General features: G+C 41.6%; 1 protein-coding gene across 1 annotated transcript; it reads left to right on the forward strand. All coding sequences in view use genetic code 11, as the record gives it.

Annotated features, from left to right (window-relative positions):
* Positions 1-3,742: 3,742 nt before the first annotated feature.
* Positions 3,743-16,864, forward strand: EGR_06194 (G patch domain-containing protein; the record flags this gene model as incomplete). The annotated part of the gene is made up of 16 exons (XM_024495443.1): positions 3,743-3,803; positions 3,837-3,983; positions 4,165-4,262; positions 4,336-4,490; positions 4,644-4,756; positions 6,093-6,305; positions 6,988-7,215; positions 7,290-7,625; positions 8,188-8,522; positions 8,718-8,851; positions 9,795-10,152; positions 10,615-10,984; positions 13,632-13,778; positions 15,016-15,071; positions 15,403-15,570; positions 16,748-16,864. 16 exons carry the CDS (start codon positions 3,743-3,745, stop codon positions 16,862-16,864), a joined length of 3,036 nt encoding a protein of 1,011 aa, XP_024350171.1.
* Positions 16,865-19,777: the final 2,913 nt, after the last annotated feature.

Raw genomic sequence — 19,777 nt, forward strand, 5'->3', positions numbered from 1 at the left:
TTAGTATTATGAGTTTCAGGCAACCCTGGTTAAATTTAGTCTATTTAATATTATTTTGTTACTTTCAGTGATAGGAGACGATTCCCCTGGGACCCGTTTTAAATATTAAAGCGTAAATGTCAAAGACGAGAATAACGCAAATAAAACAACAATTCTTTTTCTATAAAATTTATCCGGAATAGCATATTTTTCACAGCATCAACTGTACTCAATTTGCTACTTTTGCATAAATGTGCGTGCATGAATGTGATTTCAAATATTGATGTCTTAAAGTCTTAGAGGAGTGCTAGCTTGGCAGCGCTCAACACATATAATCTTTAACGTGACCTGTCATCTCACTAAACTTACTCTAGTATTGTTGATTACTCAACATTAGCACCACCCGGTAGATTATTCGCGTGCATAACACTAGATGAAGCCTTTTCTGTCAGGAAAATAGTTGTATTTGAAAGCGCTACGGTGACTTAAACTCATTTTTCTCCCTCTTCCCCTTTGCCTTGAAGCGGAAACCTGCAACAATCTCAAGCGGTTTTTACGCTTTGGCGGTTTGGTGAATATGATAGTCAAACCATCTGAATGAATTTGGAGCAGAGCAAGAGAAGCCATCAACATAGCGCCACACAGGTCTGGCGGTTGGCCTTTCATAGACCCACAAAAAAGATGGAAGAGCGTTTCAAATGATCTTTTTTTGCAAGCATACCGTCAAATCGCTTTCAATCAAGTGTAAAATACAGTAAGTAGTAATCAAGGCCACTTTCATTTTCTTGTTTGAATTAAAACACCGAGGTTTCATTTCTGTCCAAAGAAATTTTCGATCTGAGTATACTAGAATGCACAATGAATTGTTTAGCGAATTTTCCTGTGAAAGTAGGTGCATTAGTGATTGTAGGACGTCTGAGAACTCGCCAGTGTGGCGTAAAATCGCTTTATTTGAGATACTAATTGGAATACGTACTTTCAGCCGTAAAGAGGCGATCAATTTAGGGCCCTGCAGCTCAAGAGCATGCATAAAAATTGACAACTAACAAAAGTGCTTCGTCGAAGTAATGTGGTGACAGCCATGCGATCTAAACTGGTCTGTGCATGTTTTGAGATTTTGACACACAGAGAGAAGGCGAACGGAAGAGGAAGCAAACTACTTTAGGCTTGGAGTTAGAAGCCAATTTTTGAATATTTTATCCTCTACAAGATTAAGGAACCTTCGGATTCGGTTAGACATTAATAATTAACTTAAGGCGTAGAAAAGAAAGTATTAGGAATTCAGTTTATGCTGAACTTGTCTTTACGAATCCTCTAAATCCCAACTGCTTGCATTTAAAAGTACTGTAGTATACAATATGCGCATATGTTTATTGACAGCCAAGCGCACCTCGCATAGAGACACAGGCCACCTGCAAACTAAGGTCCCAATACTACCTCCAGAGCTACTGCTAAAACCAAATCGAAGGGTGGATTTTCCATATCCAATATTTTATTATCTAAATTACATCTGTAACCTTTGTAGTGAATGCTAATGCTATTACAGCAATTGAATGACTCGAATACGCTCATAATTTATTTTATTCCTTTGTTTATATGTGCACGATCACAGGGAATAAAATTAATTTACTGGAAATAATTAGGCTGTAATCCTTGAAGCATAAATCATTTCAGTAAGGTAGTAATAAATTGGCACAAATGTTAGCAAAAATAACACCCTTTTTCACGATCACGCACGGTGCCATTGTTGTGCTTTAAGACAAAAAGCATAATTATTTAATAAAAAACGTTTGCCTTATTTAAACGAAGCGTTGTGAATGTGGTCGGGTGAGCAACACAGTATTGACGAGCTTTAAAATGCGCGCGTTACTCAACGCTGAGTACCAGGACAACATTTAAGGCTAGCAGAAAATGATGCAGAATAACAGATTTAAAAGGTTTCATAGGTTGGTAATTTTTGACAAGGTTCTAGTCTTACCAAAAAAGTTACAAGTTACTCTAATCTTTGCATCCCATCTTTTTTGTTTAGGATCTCTCAAAAAGGCGAGCAAAATATGGTCTCGAGCTGCACTAACAACTTGGATTGATTGTATTATTTGAAAGGAGGGAGTTTTTGGCGGCATTCAAAAAAATTCAACACAGATGCAACTACCTTACAAAGATCACTTCAGATCTGTTTAACAAAGTTTGACTATGAAATTTTGTGGCAATTGATTGAAATGGAAGAAACTAGCTGCACAATTATCACACATTTATGTTGCATTAAAATGTATCTAATAATTAATTCATGATTCGTGCAGGTTATAAAATAGTCGTATGAGCTTAATAGGTGCCAAATTCATGATATTCATATAACCAAAAACTAAATTCTTAAGCTAGTTGAGATAAACAAAATAAATAGTCCGAGTAGTAAGCTAATCGATCTGATTGACTTATGTGTAAGATTTCGCATGATAAACAGCACAAACTCAGTTGATGAAAAAAAAGTTCACAGGACCAAAATCCGGAATGCAATTGAACGCGTCAGGCCCATACAGTATGCGTTACTATTAGCTTTTCGTACTATCCTTCCCGCAATTAGTTATCTTTCCGGAAGTTAAAATTGCCATAGTATTTTGCCCAGTAGGTAGAGCAATTGAATAAAATGTTCGGGTTTGTAAATACTGCAAAGTGCATTAGAGAAAATAGAGCCGGCCCGAAGGAAGATCCGAAATCCTGATTACATAATGTACAGTCGCAAGGGAATATCCCAAAAAGCTTAGACAATGCTCAAATAGGAAATTTGCTTGCCAAACTAGGCAGCGAAGGGTTGAAGCTTGCAGAAAAGAATTTTTGGACTCCTTAACTTATTGCCAGTCATGAGTCTATCATGCCAATGGTGCCAGCTTCATGTCACAAAATAAAAAAACTGATATTGAAATAAACATAAGTAGTAAATGTGTGTGCATTTAATATTACCTGAGTTCTTCATTAACGTGTAATAATTAATTGACTTTAAAAATGATCGAACTACAATGCAATGAAACGCATCCAGTTATGCTGCTTTAAGTAGATTTTTGCCACTTATGTTTGAGGTGATCTGATGTCGTTTTTAACTACTAAGTGGATGTTTCACTTTCATAGGCTTGCATTTTCATTCGGTAATGCAGCGTCTGGGGTAAGCTAATAGCCTCCCGGTCCTTTTCAGCATTAATAACACATGTTTCCTCATATTTTTTTAGTTTATTGCAAAAAGAAAAACTTGGAACACCACTGGAATTAAAGTAAAAACATGTGGAAAATGCATTAACAGCGACTAAAAAAGACCTTTTGATAAAAGTACATTAAGGAGATGATCATAGTGCTATACCATTTACAACGAAGGTTTCTAAGATGATTTGAAGCGGACATTGTTGCCGCATACCCTGACAAATGCATTTGAACCATACGGCCGGTACAAGACAACAGTACCCAACATATATTTGAACCCGCACAATATTAGTTTTTTCCCATTGCTTAGATACAGAAAAAGGCATTTGCATTTGACATTAGTTTAAAATTTAAACTATACAAAGGGGTGTCCTACTTCAGGCATATTAATGTTTTAGCATAGATTAAATAACGAAAGTTGTGAGCATGCCAAAAACGCCTTATTAATTATTAGTTTTTACTAGATTCTGGGTTTGCATGAGCATATTTCAAGCGACTTAATGCTTCATTCACCCAATTACGACATGGAGTAACAAACCTATCTGTCCATCAGGAGGAGATTAGCCTAAGCACAATGAATGAAGATGAGGACAACTTTGTGACATATGGGGATCCTTTTGATGAAGACGATGCAGGTACTCGAAAACAATGTTACGTTCCACTTTAAGAAAATTCCACCTTTCTTCATCCCAAATCCAGGCCTCAAGCCTATGAGCAGCGTGTCTTGAACGAACGTGGTCGGCCCATGAGATTTCATGGGGCATTTACTGGTGGCTTTTCCGCTGGATACTTCAATACCGTCGGTTCTAAAGAAGGTAAGCGTTTACATTCTATGCATTTTATATTAAGTTCAGAGTTCGAGATTTCCGGACAGCTGTGTCAAAAGTACTATTTAGGCGTTTCTAATCATTCTGACTTTTTGAGGCTCGTGAACGTACTTGTTCCTCCTTGTATTCATAAGCTTGATATTTAGCAGCAATTTGTGCATTTTTGAAGGCTTTAGGCCTCAGTCATTTACTTCATCTCGGCGGAATCGCAGTCAAAATGCTGGTCAACAAGTCCTGTCCAAACCAGAAGATTTTATGGATGAAGAGGTTGGTTCTCTATGTCATATTTCTCAAACAGATTTGGTCTCGAAATATGTTAAATGCTACTTTTGTAATTTAGGACCTCGGTGAGTTTGGTATTGCTCCCCGTCACTACCGAACGCGTCGTGAATTCGACGATCACCACATTTTTGATACGCTCTCTGAATCTCTCGGTGGCAAATCCGTCATTCCCGATGCCAGCGATATTCTCAAACGGATGCTCATTCCCAGCGGGTTCGGATTTGCCATTACTGCGATTTCTTCGAATCTTTTTTGGGAACTTTCTATGTTCCAAGTTTTTATTTCAAAATTTGTCCTTATTGAAATGTGGATTTGTTCAAACGAATATTAGTATTAATAACCTCCCGCCTTTGCATATGATTTCAGAACAAGTTTAGCTGACAGACTTCTTCGACGTATGGGATGGAAGTCAGATGAGGTTGCAGCAGCACTGACTGAGGAAGAAGCTGATGAAAAAAGTGACGCTACTCCGAATAAAGGTACGCTTTAATGGGTTGTCCTTCATTCTTACATTCGTTTTCTATTGCTTCTCTCGATTCGTTTGGAAACTTGTTTTTGTTTAATGTTATCCGAGCCTGTTTGTGGCCCTATTTTGTGAGCAAATCGTTAGGTTCATTCGTGCCCTCCTCCGGTAGCACTAGTAAGGAGAAAGATGAAAAAAAGATGGAGAACTTTTCGAAAGTAATTCATTTTAATTTCTGATCAAAGATCCAGGCGCAAACTCTCCTGCGCATTAAATAAAGCTAAATAATTTGCGAGTTTCTCCATTGTTTAAAAATGAGTGATTTCCAGGACTAATGTATTCAATAATATTGAATACAAGTAGTGATTCGAGCATCTTGTACAAAAAAAAATTCAGCTCAAGTTACATTGATCGCGTTTGCAGGGTTACTAATAACCAAAGGCCATCGTGTTCTGTGATTTAAAAATACCAAATATCAGGTAGACTTTTAGCTCCTATTAACTATCCTAAAAATAATCATCGGAAACAAATCAAATGAGTTTCATGCATGCTAGATACTTTACATCTTGCCACAGTTGACATCCATGTGATACTTTTAGCTGAGCCTTAAAGATGTTCTAGAAGCTCATTGCGGTAATGCTTCACCGTCAGTATACGTGTTCTCATGAAGTAAAAAATTGCATGAATTCTAGTCTAGAAATCGTAATCCTGTTGCTGGATTGGTACTAGGTATTTACCTTCCCTAGGCCAATAGTCAGGTCATTTTTTTTAAAAAAGGCGATTTAGAGTTAAAATATCGGGATAAAGTCAGAACGACGCAAATTCTTGTTAATTCGCCTAGCCATCAAATGGACCATTATTTCGATAGCTACTATCTCTTGTATGACTAGATAGAAAATCCCCTTGACCTAATGTGGCACTGGGTGTTATCTCGCCTAACAGTCACCCTTTTGAGTTCGCTACAAACATTGGTGAAAAAGTCGTGAAATGACGCCCTAGGAACGGTTTTGTTTTTATAAATGGAAATTTGAAGAGAAACCTGAGAAGTTGGTGATTGGACCAAAGTCTTACTTTTTAGCTGATTTCCTCCGGTGACAGAAACTAATGTGCTGGTCGATCAAGCCTGAATTCTTTAAATAATAATACGTTAGGTGGAGTGATCTGCGAGTGTCACCACCACTTTTTATTTAGACTAAGCGTACTCTGTGCCACGTATATTTACCGGAGATTACGGTGATCAGCCTCGCATTGAATATAGGTGGCTTCGGCCTATGCTAACTACACATTATTGCTCTTCTTAAGTGGTAGTCTTTCCGTTTCTAATGCGCCCACCACTTCTGCCTGCATTACAGAACGCGACTACGCGGTTATCAGCTTCGCTCCAAAGACCAACACTTTCGGTTTGGGCTACTCCGGTCTCGATCCGGAGATTGCGTGGGGCCGACGTGCGCCCACTTCGAGTCAGGACCCTCGATCTGAATCAGTGAGTAGTCTGCAGCGACGCGAGCAAGAGAGCCACCTCGGATTCAACCCCTCTACCGGTCTCGTGCGACAGGGCATTCGCGGTACGTCTATCTTGAATCTGTTCATCTTGTATCTAAAGTGTTCACCTGGCTAGGTATCGTGCAGGGTCGTGTATTGATTGGATGACGGAAGAGATCGTTTCGATTGTTTAGTCAAGAAGGCATTGGTTTGCTGACTGTGAGAAATGCAGAAATCAACAGGAAATTCTGAATTTTATTCCGATTGCTTTAATTTTGAGAGTGAGGTCAGGAAGTCATTCTTACTGATTACCGTGCTGCTACATTATGTTGAATTTTTTGGCTGTGTCAAGAAGGTACCAGAGTTAATAGGGGGGTAAAGCACCTTGGTAATGGTAATTCCTTAAGAAAATTAATTTAACTCCAAGATTGGAATTGAAGAAATAAAATCCAAGACCTTCGTTTCAGCATTTTGGGTCTGTTGTTTATTTTTAAATGCTATAATTAAATCTGTCACAGGAGCTTTGAAGTGCTAGCAGCGGGGCTTCTGGGTACCGGCGTAAGGCTAAGTTACAGAAGACCGGAAAATGTTGCCGTTAGAACAGAGGTCGCTCTATTCTATTAGGATGATGTTGTCCACTTCCTGCTATAAATGTCGTTCATTCGGTTATGCTTATCCCTTCTTTACTGTCCTATCCACGACATTGACCCCTTGTTGGGTAGCATGCTTTTAGGACTTCCATTCAAGTGGCTGTATCTTTTAAAGGGCAAGCATTCGGTGTGGGAGCGCTGCATTCCGAAGATGCCGATATCTATGCCCAAGACAGCCTTGCCTCCTACGACTTCAGTATCGGGGCAGGAGATGAACACGAAAAAGATGATGATGAAGATTACGAAATGGCCGAGCTTGAAGCCGCTCGCCACGGTCGATTCTCGGACCTGAGGAAGCGGATTAAGAGCAAATCCACTATTGATGGGTGGACACCACCAACTCGTAAGTTTTTTGCCTTCCTCTCCATTCACATATTAGCCGAATGGATTGACTCTAACACTCCTTTTGTTTTCCAGTTCCAAAAGTCCTGCTCTCCGGAGTGGAGGAAGAGCCTCAGACCGACGTTCTCGAGGGCTTCATGAAACCAGTCGAATCTGAGGCCTGTCTGGTGCTTACAAACGCCGAGTTCTTTGTCATTCCGAAGCCAGTTATCCTTCCACCGGGTTACAACCCCGTATTCCACCTTGAATGCCTTGGAGGGGGTGCGGAATCGTCTTCGGAGGAAGTCTCGGAACCTTTAGTAAACACAACTGCGATTTCTTCTGCTCCGCTTTTAAAGCCGTTTGTCAGTGATTCTGCTAAACAGGCTCGGTTTGAGGCATACCAACTCCTTCTCAGGCGGGGACTTTCTCGTGAGTCGTCTAACTCATTGATTCCAATGTTCATTCCCACGATTTAATGCGTCGTCATTTGATACCGTCTTCCAATATTTAAACAACTCAACTTTTCTTGTGGTTGTAATCCTTGGCATCAGGTGGATATCTTATGAACCATTTTTTTCGACTATGATTAAGGATTCGAAGTTACTTATTAACATGCTCGTCTCGATTTTAATAAGTATGAACACGTAATTCCCTTGTTTAATTAAGAATAGATGGTTTTCCTGGCTGTAATTTATCTGCCTTAGAGTGACTCATCTCCGAACTCTGCCACAACTCCTCCAAATGCTATGGAATAAGTTTGACGATAAGCTAGTTTGCGCAGCTTTACAACCAAGTTAAAGTCAGCTTATAAAGCAGACAAGCTGTAATTGCTTCAATTTTAACCGCAAGCATTTTAAGAGTTCCTAATGGCGGTTTCAATAGCTGTTTCATTGAGCCATACTTGGTTTCAACACTAGCCTCCTTCAGGAAATAAAATCCTCGTATATTAACTTCTTACACATATAATCATTTACACCTGTTCCAATTGTAGACGAGGAAGCGTATCAGCAATGCTCAAGCGGGGCCTCCGAGCTGACCATGGAGACTCGAGGCTTCGAGGCCAATGTGTTTGCTACGCTACTGAGAAATCTTGCTCCTGCCCCTTCTACTCATGCCGCTGCTCCAACGGAGGCGCCAGTTACTGATGCGCCTAAAACACAGGAACAGCAAAGGGACAAACGACCTCTAACAGCGGGCATCTTGGACGCGGAGAAACAGAGACTTGTAGCTAATCTGCTCAAATCTCGCTTCCGTTCTGCTGGCGAAATGGATATCGGTAAGGAGCTGACTGAAGCGCAAGAGGAGGAACGAAGAAGGGACATCGGGGTGAGATTCGTTGCACTCCTATTTATTCAGATGATAGCTACTCTTGGCATCTCCTGTAATGGTGATTATTCCAATCTCCCCTTTACAACACCACTGAAAGTGCTTTTAAGTAGACGTTTGTTCTTTTTCTCAACGAGATGAGTGGGCGGTGATGTCCTCTTTACCACTACTTGTATCGACATCTTTACTTTCCAGGCGCTTGACATGACTGATCCTAGAGACAGTGCTGCTGCTAACGAGTCCTACGGTGTTCTTACTCGTCGTACACTAACTTGGCATCCGGCGGCACTTCTCTGCAAGCGAGTCAACGTCGCTAACCCCTATCCAGAGTGAGTTTCCTTTTTTCATCTTTGATGGCGACAGCTAGTTATTCTACTACTCACCTGTTAGTGCAATTTATTAGATGTTCATCAGTAAGGTTGAGAATTAAGCATTGTGTATGCTAAAATAATTTGGAATTAGAAGTTTGTTTCCTTAAATAACAAAAGACTTAAAATTGGTCAAGGTCAATGACGACAAATCTCCCAATCCTCTGGGAGCTGTGGAGCATCAGTCGTCCGATGGGAGGTAACAAAATATTAAAAGAAGTTCTCACAAACTTGCGTCTCTCGGTATCTACCTTGGCCTTAAAATAATGGGCTTGAAAAATGGTCATTAGGCTTTGCGCTTGGCTGACTCTCTTGGCTTTTTTTGACCTCGGTTCCCAGGCTTGCTGGCGTCCGGTGTGAAGTTGACCAGGCGGAACTGGGAGTACCCATCCTTGCGGTCCTTGGCAGTACTGGCGTTGATTGACAAACACCATAGTGGCACCACTGAAATAGGTTTCTTTTTAGTCTTGGCGTATCATTGTCAACTATGTTAATACACTCCACGGACCTTGGGACTACTTCGATCCCTAGATGTGACCGAAGTAGTATCTTGTTGTAGATTGGCCAAAATTTCGTACTCGTCAGTGTGACGTTCTGATCCCATTCCAGACAAATAAGTAGATGTATTCGAATATCTGCAAATTCAGATTACTGGAGACTGTAGATAGAATTAGTAACCTTAGTTAATCGTTGGTCATAGACTTCGAATTGAAGCCTTTCCATTCGTAGTTCACATTTCTAATGTCTGTAAAGAATTCGTAGGCTTGATAAATTTCTGCAGATAGACCCGTAATCGGTAGCCGGTTATCTAACCTGACTCATTTTAACCAGCTGCGAAAATAAGCGAAGAAAATTAGGCTGTGATTGCAGTTCGGTTGCAACTTCTCTGCGTCTTTGTCCCCAGTTCCACATTCGTGGGATGCCCAGAAGATCGTCGATTCCGACGTCCTCCTAAACGAAGCAGACGACGTCGCGATGACATCACTTCCAGCGAGTTCACTCTTTTCCAACTTCTTGACATGAACGTGGGTGGTGAAGACGATGGTGACATGGAAGATGACGAGGAAGAGGAATTGGAGGAGGGTGAGGAAATGGAACAGGGAAAAGAGGAAACTTCTTCCATGTCTGCTTCTCTTGTCGCCTCAACGAAGCCTCCTAGTGTCCCTCCACCCTCCATTTTCGATGCTCTTTTTGCTGAATCTGAGAAAGCTCAACAAAGAGTGGCAAATGCTGAGGAAAGTGTACCCGCTCCTCCTTCCAATGTAAGTGCCTTGCGTTCAATGCAACTTTTATGGATTTGTGTAGATATTTTTGACCAAAGTTTCATCATGCGCTCCTTTTCTCTGTCTTTCTAAAAGTTCTTTGGTCTGGCAAATATATATTCGCCAGGAGCTTTTGTGTTAGACTTTGTGAAGTAGGGACCATGTTACCATGTCTAGACCGAGGAACAACGAGCTTAGTAAAAAAGTGATTTGTGCAGGGCTCCCCACTACTGCTATGAATCTCGTTTCGTGAGTCACCCACAAAGTTTGCTTAGTACCATACACAATTGCAACAGCATTGGTGTTACCACGTAATCCGACTTTGATTTGAACATTGCTTTCAGTGGTTTCAGTGGACACTTCCGCTTTAGTCGTATCGATGATAGCCGGTGAGAACGTAGTCCACCACGATAACTGGTCATGAGATGCCAATTATCTTCCTATATCTCTTTATCGTTCCAGGCGATCTCACGAGTAATCGGTCCAGCGGCACCTCCCGCTCCTGTCAACGCCTCAACAACGAATGACTCTGGCGGCCCTTCGATGGATCTCTTTAAATCTATCTTTGCCTCCGATGAGGAGCTAGATGATGAAGATGATGTGGAGGAGGTTGAAAAGGAGGCCATGCCACCACCACCTTCATCGCTCGAGGTTCGACCTTTGACGATGTCCCCATCCCGTGACAAGGCTGACGCCAACGGTGACAACAACACTAGCAAAGATGGTACTGTCGAGCAAGTCCCAACTTCTCCGCCTCGTCCCGAGCCAGCTGTTCATGACTTGTCCGTGCACAAACTATTCAAGCATCTGTTCAATCCAGAACTGGATAGTGGTATGTGATAGCTATTTCGCTTATCCATCTTGCGGTTTTGAGTCTTGATTACAGTCCACAACCTATTCCCATAGATGTAACACACCTAGGCTATTGGAAGGCTTGAAGTATAGCACATGTCTTCACAGCAGTAATTGAATGAGGCTGAATGGAACCACGAGGCAGAAAATTTAACAGAAATTTTTCGTCTCGATAAGAAGACTTCCTGATCAAGTAGTAGTGATGCACACGTTTGCCCCATCCAACATATTTTAACACTCAGATGTGATTTGTTAGTGAATGTGCTGAAAGCTTGTTTAAAATTGACTCATATTATCAGATATCTTTGAACAGCTATGATAGGAGCGGCCTTTGATGTGCTAGCGCTGATTGTTTATCCAAGCGTGATGAAAAAGAAACGGGTATGATTAATCCACCAATTTTTATCCGAAGACGATATAAGTCATTAAGACCAAGTTGCTTTGAAGATAAGTTTAGTCGAAGACTCCAAACATGGACTATACTTTGTCTTTTCATTAACCTCTAAAGGGAATTTCTTGTTTTCTCTCCCTCTTTGTTTCAAGGGCCATCCTCAGTGATCTCAGCAAATGTCCATTCCTTTTTCTCACTGCATCAGTGATCAGGAGAATTGAAACTAACCGTAATATAAGGGAGATCTCTTATTTCGAATATTTTGGTACATTTTACATTTTGCGTAGTAGTCAGCCAATTCAATTAGATGTAATCCTTTTTTGAAAAGTTTCAAGGAATTTCGTGTCATCTACGTGCAAGCCGAACCCCGAGAGACCGAAAGAGCTCAGCCATTATTTGATTATTAAAGATCGGTGCAACGGGATGCAATGTTTTGTTGCTGTAATGCGCAGGAACTTTGGAAATGGATGGAATTTTTGGCACGCATGTATTAGAAAGTAACAAGAGATGTGGGACAGTTTGCCGGTACGGTAGACTACTGTGTTCACTTCCATTTTCCTACCACTTTGAATCCTAATGCGTGAAATGTCAGTTAGACCTGGTGGATGCGATTCAAGCCTGTTTCTTCTGCAGAAAAAGTGCCATGCAGTTACAAATCTGCACACGATGGCTTCTCATTTGTTAATCCTATTGCGTAGCGCTCGAAAAAGGTTTGGTAACAAAAGCCATTGCCCAGAAGTGGTCTAAAACCAAACTCTGGTGCCCAACCACTCAACGGTAGATGTATCACTTCAAGGAAGACTTCCCATTCTTCATCGTAAAGAGTCCTGTATCGTCAATGAATGGTCTTACCGAAGTTTAGGGTGCCACAAACAACTACCAGGCATGTTTCAAACATGAGTAATTGATGAAGCAATTGGGTTGCACCAACATCAACTGAAAAGGGGAAGTCGTGTTGGATGTTGGGCAAACAAGCACCCCATTACCATGCGTTAAGAGATGGCAGGCAGTAAGCCTCCAAGACTGTCGATTTCACTCCACTGTGCTTCACTCTTTTCACGTAGCCCAAGAGAAGGCGCCGTTGCTAGTCTGTTTGCTGACCGACTTGTGATGAGAGACGGCTTTTGTATTTTGATCATCATAGCTCCAGCAAAGGCATAGCATTAGTCGTGGCCAAGCGATTCGTTTCTTACCCACCCTACAATTCAAAGGCGTGTGTTATGCCATTCCTACACGGATGTGTCCTTTGAGTGGTGGATTGCAGATGTGTTTGTTCGCCTTCTGAAGGCCCAGCATTGGAGATCTACCTACTCGGCAGGATGTAACTTGAACGTGCGCAAAGGAGGCTTCTTCATTGCCTTCCATAGGCCAAAAGTTTTGCCAAAGTGGAAATCGTAGCTATCTTGTGCCTTTTGGAAAGAATGACGGATTGTTAGGTTTATTTAAACGCCTAAATTTCATGTTCAAAGAAGTCTTCTGTAGTTTATCACAAGAAATTACACAAGCTTGTTTGATTTAACCTATATTGTCATCCCGTTGCTTAATTGACGTCTTTTGGGATTTTTCCGAGTTTATTTTGGTCAATTCTTTTCTTATTCGGTAATTACGGCTGCATGCGAGTTTGTCTTGTGCCATGGGCTAGGATTATGAGATACACTCGATCCACAACAGGAAAGGTTTCGAAACTAACGATTTTGATGAGGTTCATGTCTCACCTCCCCTTTTAACGAGTTACATTATACTCTTACTTGGGATGTAATGTGTAAAGCCAAACAACTTCCCTAAAGAGCGTATTTCGCGTGTCCATTTTTCGTTGAAGCACTTTTTCATATCTTTGTGGCATGCAAAGGATCTACTCATCATTCATTGCTATTTTTGCGATTTTGCCTATTTTAGTGTAGATCTCCCTCCCTCACTAGGCATATTGCCGAACCTAACTTTGAGGCAGTTGCCAGGCTCTTGACGGAGTTGTATTGACCCGCCTATTGCGTACCCCTGTAGATTTAACCAATCGCAGTAGATGAGGATTTTTTTCACGTAAAAATTAGCCACTCTGATTTTTATGTAAGCCTACTCCGAACAGTTGGTGTTTTGCCTGACCTAGTCTTTATTTCTTATAAGTGTACAGAAGAGTTGAAAGGTCAGAAGTAAATTTTAATGCTGCTGAGCTGAAGCCCGAACTGCCGTGGATGAAAAGTTTGCGCATTAGTAAATGTCGATGTTTTGGTTCTTTCAGAAGCCCCGCTATTCGCCGTGTCGAGGGTTACTCACCAAAGGAGGGAAGAGAAGTCTATGGAGGATGCAAAAAAGGCATCATCATCGGTAGGGGCAAAGCCAACTGCAGAAGAAGACTTCTACGGACCCTCCCTTCCTCCCGATTTCGGTGAGTTGGGTAAATTTAGTATTGCTGTTCATAATTTGCCGAATGCGCAGTATCATCCTTGCGTCATTGGTTGTTGTTTACTAGTAGCCTACTTTCATCTGCAAGTAAGCGGCCGGCTTTTTTGTAACCCACTTTCTCATTATGTTGATGCGCCCTTGTGGGGTTAGGCTACTCTCGTCGTGCCGACCTAGCTGTTAACTAGTGATTCTTGCCGAAAACTTAACACTTCCTTCTTTTTCTTGTACATTGGTATTGGTCTAATGGCTGTAGTCAACAAAATTTCCTATGGCTTCCAAACCATCACAGATTTCTCAATCGCGCATCTCCAAAAAGTAGAGGTGTGCTTTCTCATACACAACACTTTCCGAGTATCATTGACGCGCAAATACAACTTCTTCGTACTTGTTTGCTAACTTAGCTAAGCAATGTATTTGATCATAATCTGTAGAGGTAACAAAATAAGTTTGCGTGGTATTTCCTAATTGGAAGGCCAGATGAGAAATAGGGAATTTGTGTGATGAATTACCACTTCAGTTTATCATTCTTTCCCAAGAAGGCAGAGGTTAATCGTAATTGCTACTCTTTCACAAGACTTTCTGTATATAGAAAGCAAGAAACAGTCTAGCCCTTCTCATTTACCACATTTTTACTTAGCTGCATTATGTCTGGTTTTTGTGTAGTTGTGTGATTATTTACTGCCAATACAAATACAAGGTGGCATGTGCCACTTGGAGGTTGGGCGAGTGGAGGATATTATCAAGACAATACAGAAGAGGTTTTATTTCCTTTCACTCCATCATAAAATGTAAATCTTCCGTTGACTATCTTTTGCGGTGGTGTGAGGTAGGGGTTTTCCGTTGTGTCATAAGAAGAATTAGGCTTTCTTCTCTCTGATTGGTTAGACCTAGTTCTCCACACATGCACATACATCCACCCATCCAGAACAAGTGTAATCGTACTGGAGTGGGGTAGCACACGCCTTAGAAAAGGACTACTTGGCCATGATCAGTGATACACTTTTGTTTAAATTACGTTGGAACAAAGTACAAGAGCCGTCTCTCGTCACAAGTCAGTCAGCAAACAGACTAGCAACGGCGCCTTCTCGTGGGCTACGTGAAAAGAATGAAGCACAGTGGAGTGAAATTGACAGTCGTGAAGGCTTACTGCCTGTTATCCCTTAACGCATGGTAATGGGGTGCTTGTTTGCCCAACATCCAACACGACTTCCCCTTTTCAGTTGATGTTGGTGCAACCCAATTGCTTCATCAATCACTCATGTTTGAAACATGCCTGGTAGTTGTTTGTGGCACCCTAAACTTCGGTAAGACCATTCATTGACGATACAGGACTCTTTACGATGAAGAATGGGAAGTCTTCCTTGAAGTGATACATCTACCGTTGAGTGGTTGGGCACCAGCGTTGGATTTCAGACCGCTTCTGGGTAATAGCTTTTGCTACCACACCTTTTTCGAGTGCTATGCAATAGGGTTAACAAACGAGAAGCCACCGTATGCAGATTTGTAACTACATAGCACTTTTTCTGCAGAAGAAACAGGCTTGAATCGCATCCATCAGGTTTGGTTAACATTTTATGAAACTCGTTACAATTCTCTACAATTTACAGCCTAGTGCCATTGAGTCGTTGCCAATGCTCGACATGTTTTTCGAGGTCCTCATTCGCATTTCCCAAATTTGCTCTCTAGGACCTGTTGCACAATCCAATATTTCCCTTTCCATTCCCAATGACTCCCCCGATTTGTCCTCCGACTCAGTAGACTTCGTCGAATGGAAGGTAAGTTCATCCACCTAGCTTAAGAAACGTCACATTCTGGATGGATGAACTTTTACTGTCAAGTTTAGTGCGCTCAATCGAAAATCAACCATTGTATGACATTTTAATGCATTCTTTTGAGGTACGCGCGTTATAAGTTTGTCATCTTAGCAATTGTACTTCTCATTTGCTGATTAGAAGGCGGTAAAATCCAAGTTCACCGTTTCGACAGGTTTAAGCAGTAGTTGAGTTATCTGGCTAATCTCCATTATTTGAATGACAAAGACATGTGACGTGTGGTCAAGCTGCCCCATCGTAAGGTGGACTGTACTTTTTTGCTTCCTTCAACTTATTTCACGTCTGTGGTTCCCAAAAAGGAGGTATCCTAGTTTTCACACAACTGCATCCTCATTGAAGAAGTCCATCCTTCCACGCTCAAGCTTGTGCTTTAAACCTTGACTTTATTAACCTCTTTACTTTTCATGTTATTGACAACGGTTCTATGGAAGAGAAAAGCTGACTTGAAGGCTTGCTTGATTGGGAACTAGATGGTCATCTTTTAGATGAATTTCTGCTTAAGTAGACACTCAGATTATTCCAAAGATTTGTGTAATTTTAATTCATCTTTCGGATGACATGGATATCAACAGGTTTTCTTGACTACCATTTAGATCTACATGCTAGATGATTCTCTAGTTGTTGCTTTTTTCTTCCTTTCAGAAGCGTCACAAAGAGGGTCCTGAGAAGGCGGAGCATCGTTTGCGTAAACACAGTCACAAGCACCACCACCACCATCACCACCGCCACAAAGACAAACATCACAGACACGATACGGGTTGAAGCGCCAAGACTGTGACATCTTTGTGTACATACTTCAGTATTTATTTTTATATACGGTTATAAAGTCATTGACCAGGTGAATCCCTTTCTAGTGGGAAAAAAGAAGGGTAGGGTAAGTGAGGATTCGTTGAGGTATGCCTCGTCGCAAGAGTAGGTCTGTTCATCTTCACATTGAAGCAAACCCTCTGCTTTCAAATGATGAATGCATTGCTGAAAAACAAAGGTAGAAATCTGGCGAGCTGGAGAAAGTAAAATGTCTGTTGCCGTTGTTGGTGTTGTTGTTGCATCTTCTTATTGTGCTTCCTGCTGTGTTCCCGTTCCTTTTGAATTTTATCTATTGAATCTTGAGTGATTTCAGCTTGCCTTCACCTCAGCCTCATCTTCATCCCGATCCTGCTTTGCTCGTATGCATAATGGGGTAGAGGACAATGGGGAAACGGAACCGACAGATAATGCGAGAAACTGGTTTTGGTAGCTACCTGTTTTTTTTCCCCATTTCAAGAAACCCAAAGGCTTGTTTGACTCCCTCATTGTAAATGCGACAAGGCAATTCTTCCCCAGCACTTTACGCAAATTCCATGTTTTGGTGTGAAAATGTGGATTTTTGTCAACTGTCCCCTCACCGTTGGTGACATTCCGTCTCCGATGTATTGAACCTACTCGGCCCTAGCCTCCTGCCTCGGCCTTGATGCTAGAAAAGCCTCAAAACCGAGTCCAATTAGTAATAGGTCAGGTCTCTGGAAGGCACTGCTGATAATTTGTGACCATATCGACACTTTGTGGTTCGCCTTCCATATCGGCATCGCATTGGACACCACGATTGTCAACTTTCTGCCCAATTGGTATCTTCTTGAACCCGATTTCTGCAAGGAATACAACGGCCTCTATTCATTTGTCAATCTTATACAGTTTAATCAACCAGGAATAGCTCAATGTCCTCACTCCCTGGATCATGGAATCCGTTGGACTTATTTGGACTTTGTTGTTGGGCTTTCGGTTATACCTTTCCATTACTTACTTTGCTTATTTAGAGAGGGCTCCTTGATTTGCCTAATTACACTATTGAAGAGAATCTCTTCATCTCCTACATATGTTATATAAGAGCGCTCTTGTGAGGACATTAACAAGAGCCCAAGTTAGTGGCAAAGTTGTCAACTGCACTTGTTATTACCCGTTGGATCGATATTTGGTATCAAAAATGACTGTCTGTGAGACTTCAAGACTCCTCTACAGGCCAATGATAACCCGCTGAAGGAGTGAGGGACAACCAGTCCGGCCTCCTGGTCGCGCCGTCACAACGGAAGTTCAAACTCTAGAGGCTGAAGGGCCTGAGTAGTTGAAACAGATCGGATCTAATCTTTCCCTAGATGGATAGTATGATAAAGCGTGTGTGTGCATGCCAATATACTGTAGTACTTTGATTGCTTAATCCTGCGTTTCGGTTACGCGGGCACTCAAGTCGCCACTGGTGGTACCTCCACTAGGCAACATGGACTTCGAGTCAGGCCGATGGTCTCAGCTCTTCGGTCCTGGTATGATGCCTTCCTATGGCTTCAAAAAAGACTTGAGTCGCTACAGAACGTTATGTTACATCGTCTGTATAGCTGGTGTGTTATCACGAGTCTGTTCTTGTGTTTTTACACAACTTCATCCATAAGAAATCAAAGATTAGTTAAATCATAGATGCTGTTACTCTTTTTCACAAGAACAAAACAGTGAGTCAGATGAAATGCATCTCCATCGAGTCACCACTTTGGATAGTAAATTCTGGAAAGAATAAAATACGTTTTAGCTGCCTTCTGTTCTTTTGTGTAGGTAAAGCCTGAGTTTTTAGTTTGAGTCAGCATTTCTAACTGACTTGATCGGTCTATGGGTCTCCGTAGATCGTCGGTGGGTCCTCCTGTACGCCAACAATAAACCTTTCTTCCATATTAGTGTGTCTTATTACGGCTGTGGCGAAAACCCGAAACACCACATCGGTGAGTTGTAAGCGAATCTTATTAACAGGAAGAACAACCTCGATCTCGTTGACTAGTTGGGTCTTCTGTTGACGCTTTCAGCAAATGCTCAACTTCAAAGTTTGTGATAACCGCTGAAGGAGTGAAATAAGGTTCCGGCGAATCACAGCCAATGCCAGAGGAAGGCTCGCTACAGTCCCCGCACAATAAGGGGTTGACAGTCCCCATCCTGGTGTCGCTATTAGACACTCAGCACTCTCTTTGAACGCAGGATGGCTTTTCAATGCTCTTGCTCCTATAGGTACTGTGATGTCCAGAAGTCCCATCAGATCCACATCGAATACTACAGCCACTAGTTGACATTCTTGCTCTGATGCGGATCCATCCTATTATCCTTGATCCCTTCTTTGGATCAACTGCACTTCATGCAGGGACTCATTATGGTCTAGACAGAATGGTGGCAACGAATAGTGCCGAGGAAGTCGAGGAACTGTATGGTGACTTCGTAACTGTATCTCTAACCAAGCAGACGCCTCAGTTTCAATGGGATCATGCTTCTGTTTGGCGGCATGGTCTGGGGACTGTGTCTATGGCTAACTGGATCTTCCGTGAGCATGCCTTACTGGGCTTAAAAAGAGACTCGGAGACACGACAAAGTCGGCAGTATGAATCTAGAGGTTGCGAAATTTACCTTCAGAGGCTAACGAGAGTCCTTTCCTTACTTTGAAGACTTTCTTTGACCTTCCTTCTCTTCTATAACAGAAAGAAAATGTATTAAGTAATATTTTCCACTAATCTTTATTCGACAACCCCTGTACTTTAGAATTTTTAATTTGTTGCATTGGAAAATTCTTTGAATTGTAAACAGCTCTCAAAAGATCTCTACGTTTGGTGATTATAAATTCTATATTTGACGCTTTCGGTACTTCAATTCGGTCATCAATTACCGTGAATGTCTACCTTCACCATGTCAAACCCATAGGGCAACCAACTGAGTCCGCGTGCGTTCTTTGCTGGAACAAGTGCCAGCAATCTCCACTTTCCCCTTGGATGAATTGTTGAAGGTAAGTAATTGTTGGGGACTTGAAGAAAAACTACCGAAGAAATCTTAAAAGTGAGGATGTGGCAGTATTGTACCATCAAGTGAAGGACAAATCTTCTCACGGTTGAGTAGCATGTCTTGCAAAAGTACGAATGTGTCCTTCTTTCCACGAACTAACCGGGGTAAGTTTGGCTTGAACACCTTTTGTTGTATTCCATCAAGAAGAAGCAGCTCAGCCGTTGGTTGTTAACGTCCGCAATCCATCAAGCAAACACATTTTTGTGGGAATGAAGTGGTCCAAACCTTAGAATCGTGGGATGTAAAGTGACTGGTTCGTTTGAAGTTCGTTTGATTGCCTTGAATCCCATCCATCATATTTAACTGACGG

This window comes from Echinococcus granulosus (genome assembly GCF_000524195.1).
Source record: "Echinococcus granulosus chromosome Unknown EG_S00052, whole genome shotgun sequence".
Classification (NCBI taxonomy): Eukaryota; Metazoa; Platyhelminthes; class Cestoda; order Cyclophyllidea; family Taeniidae; genus Echinococcus; species Echinococcus granulosus.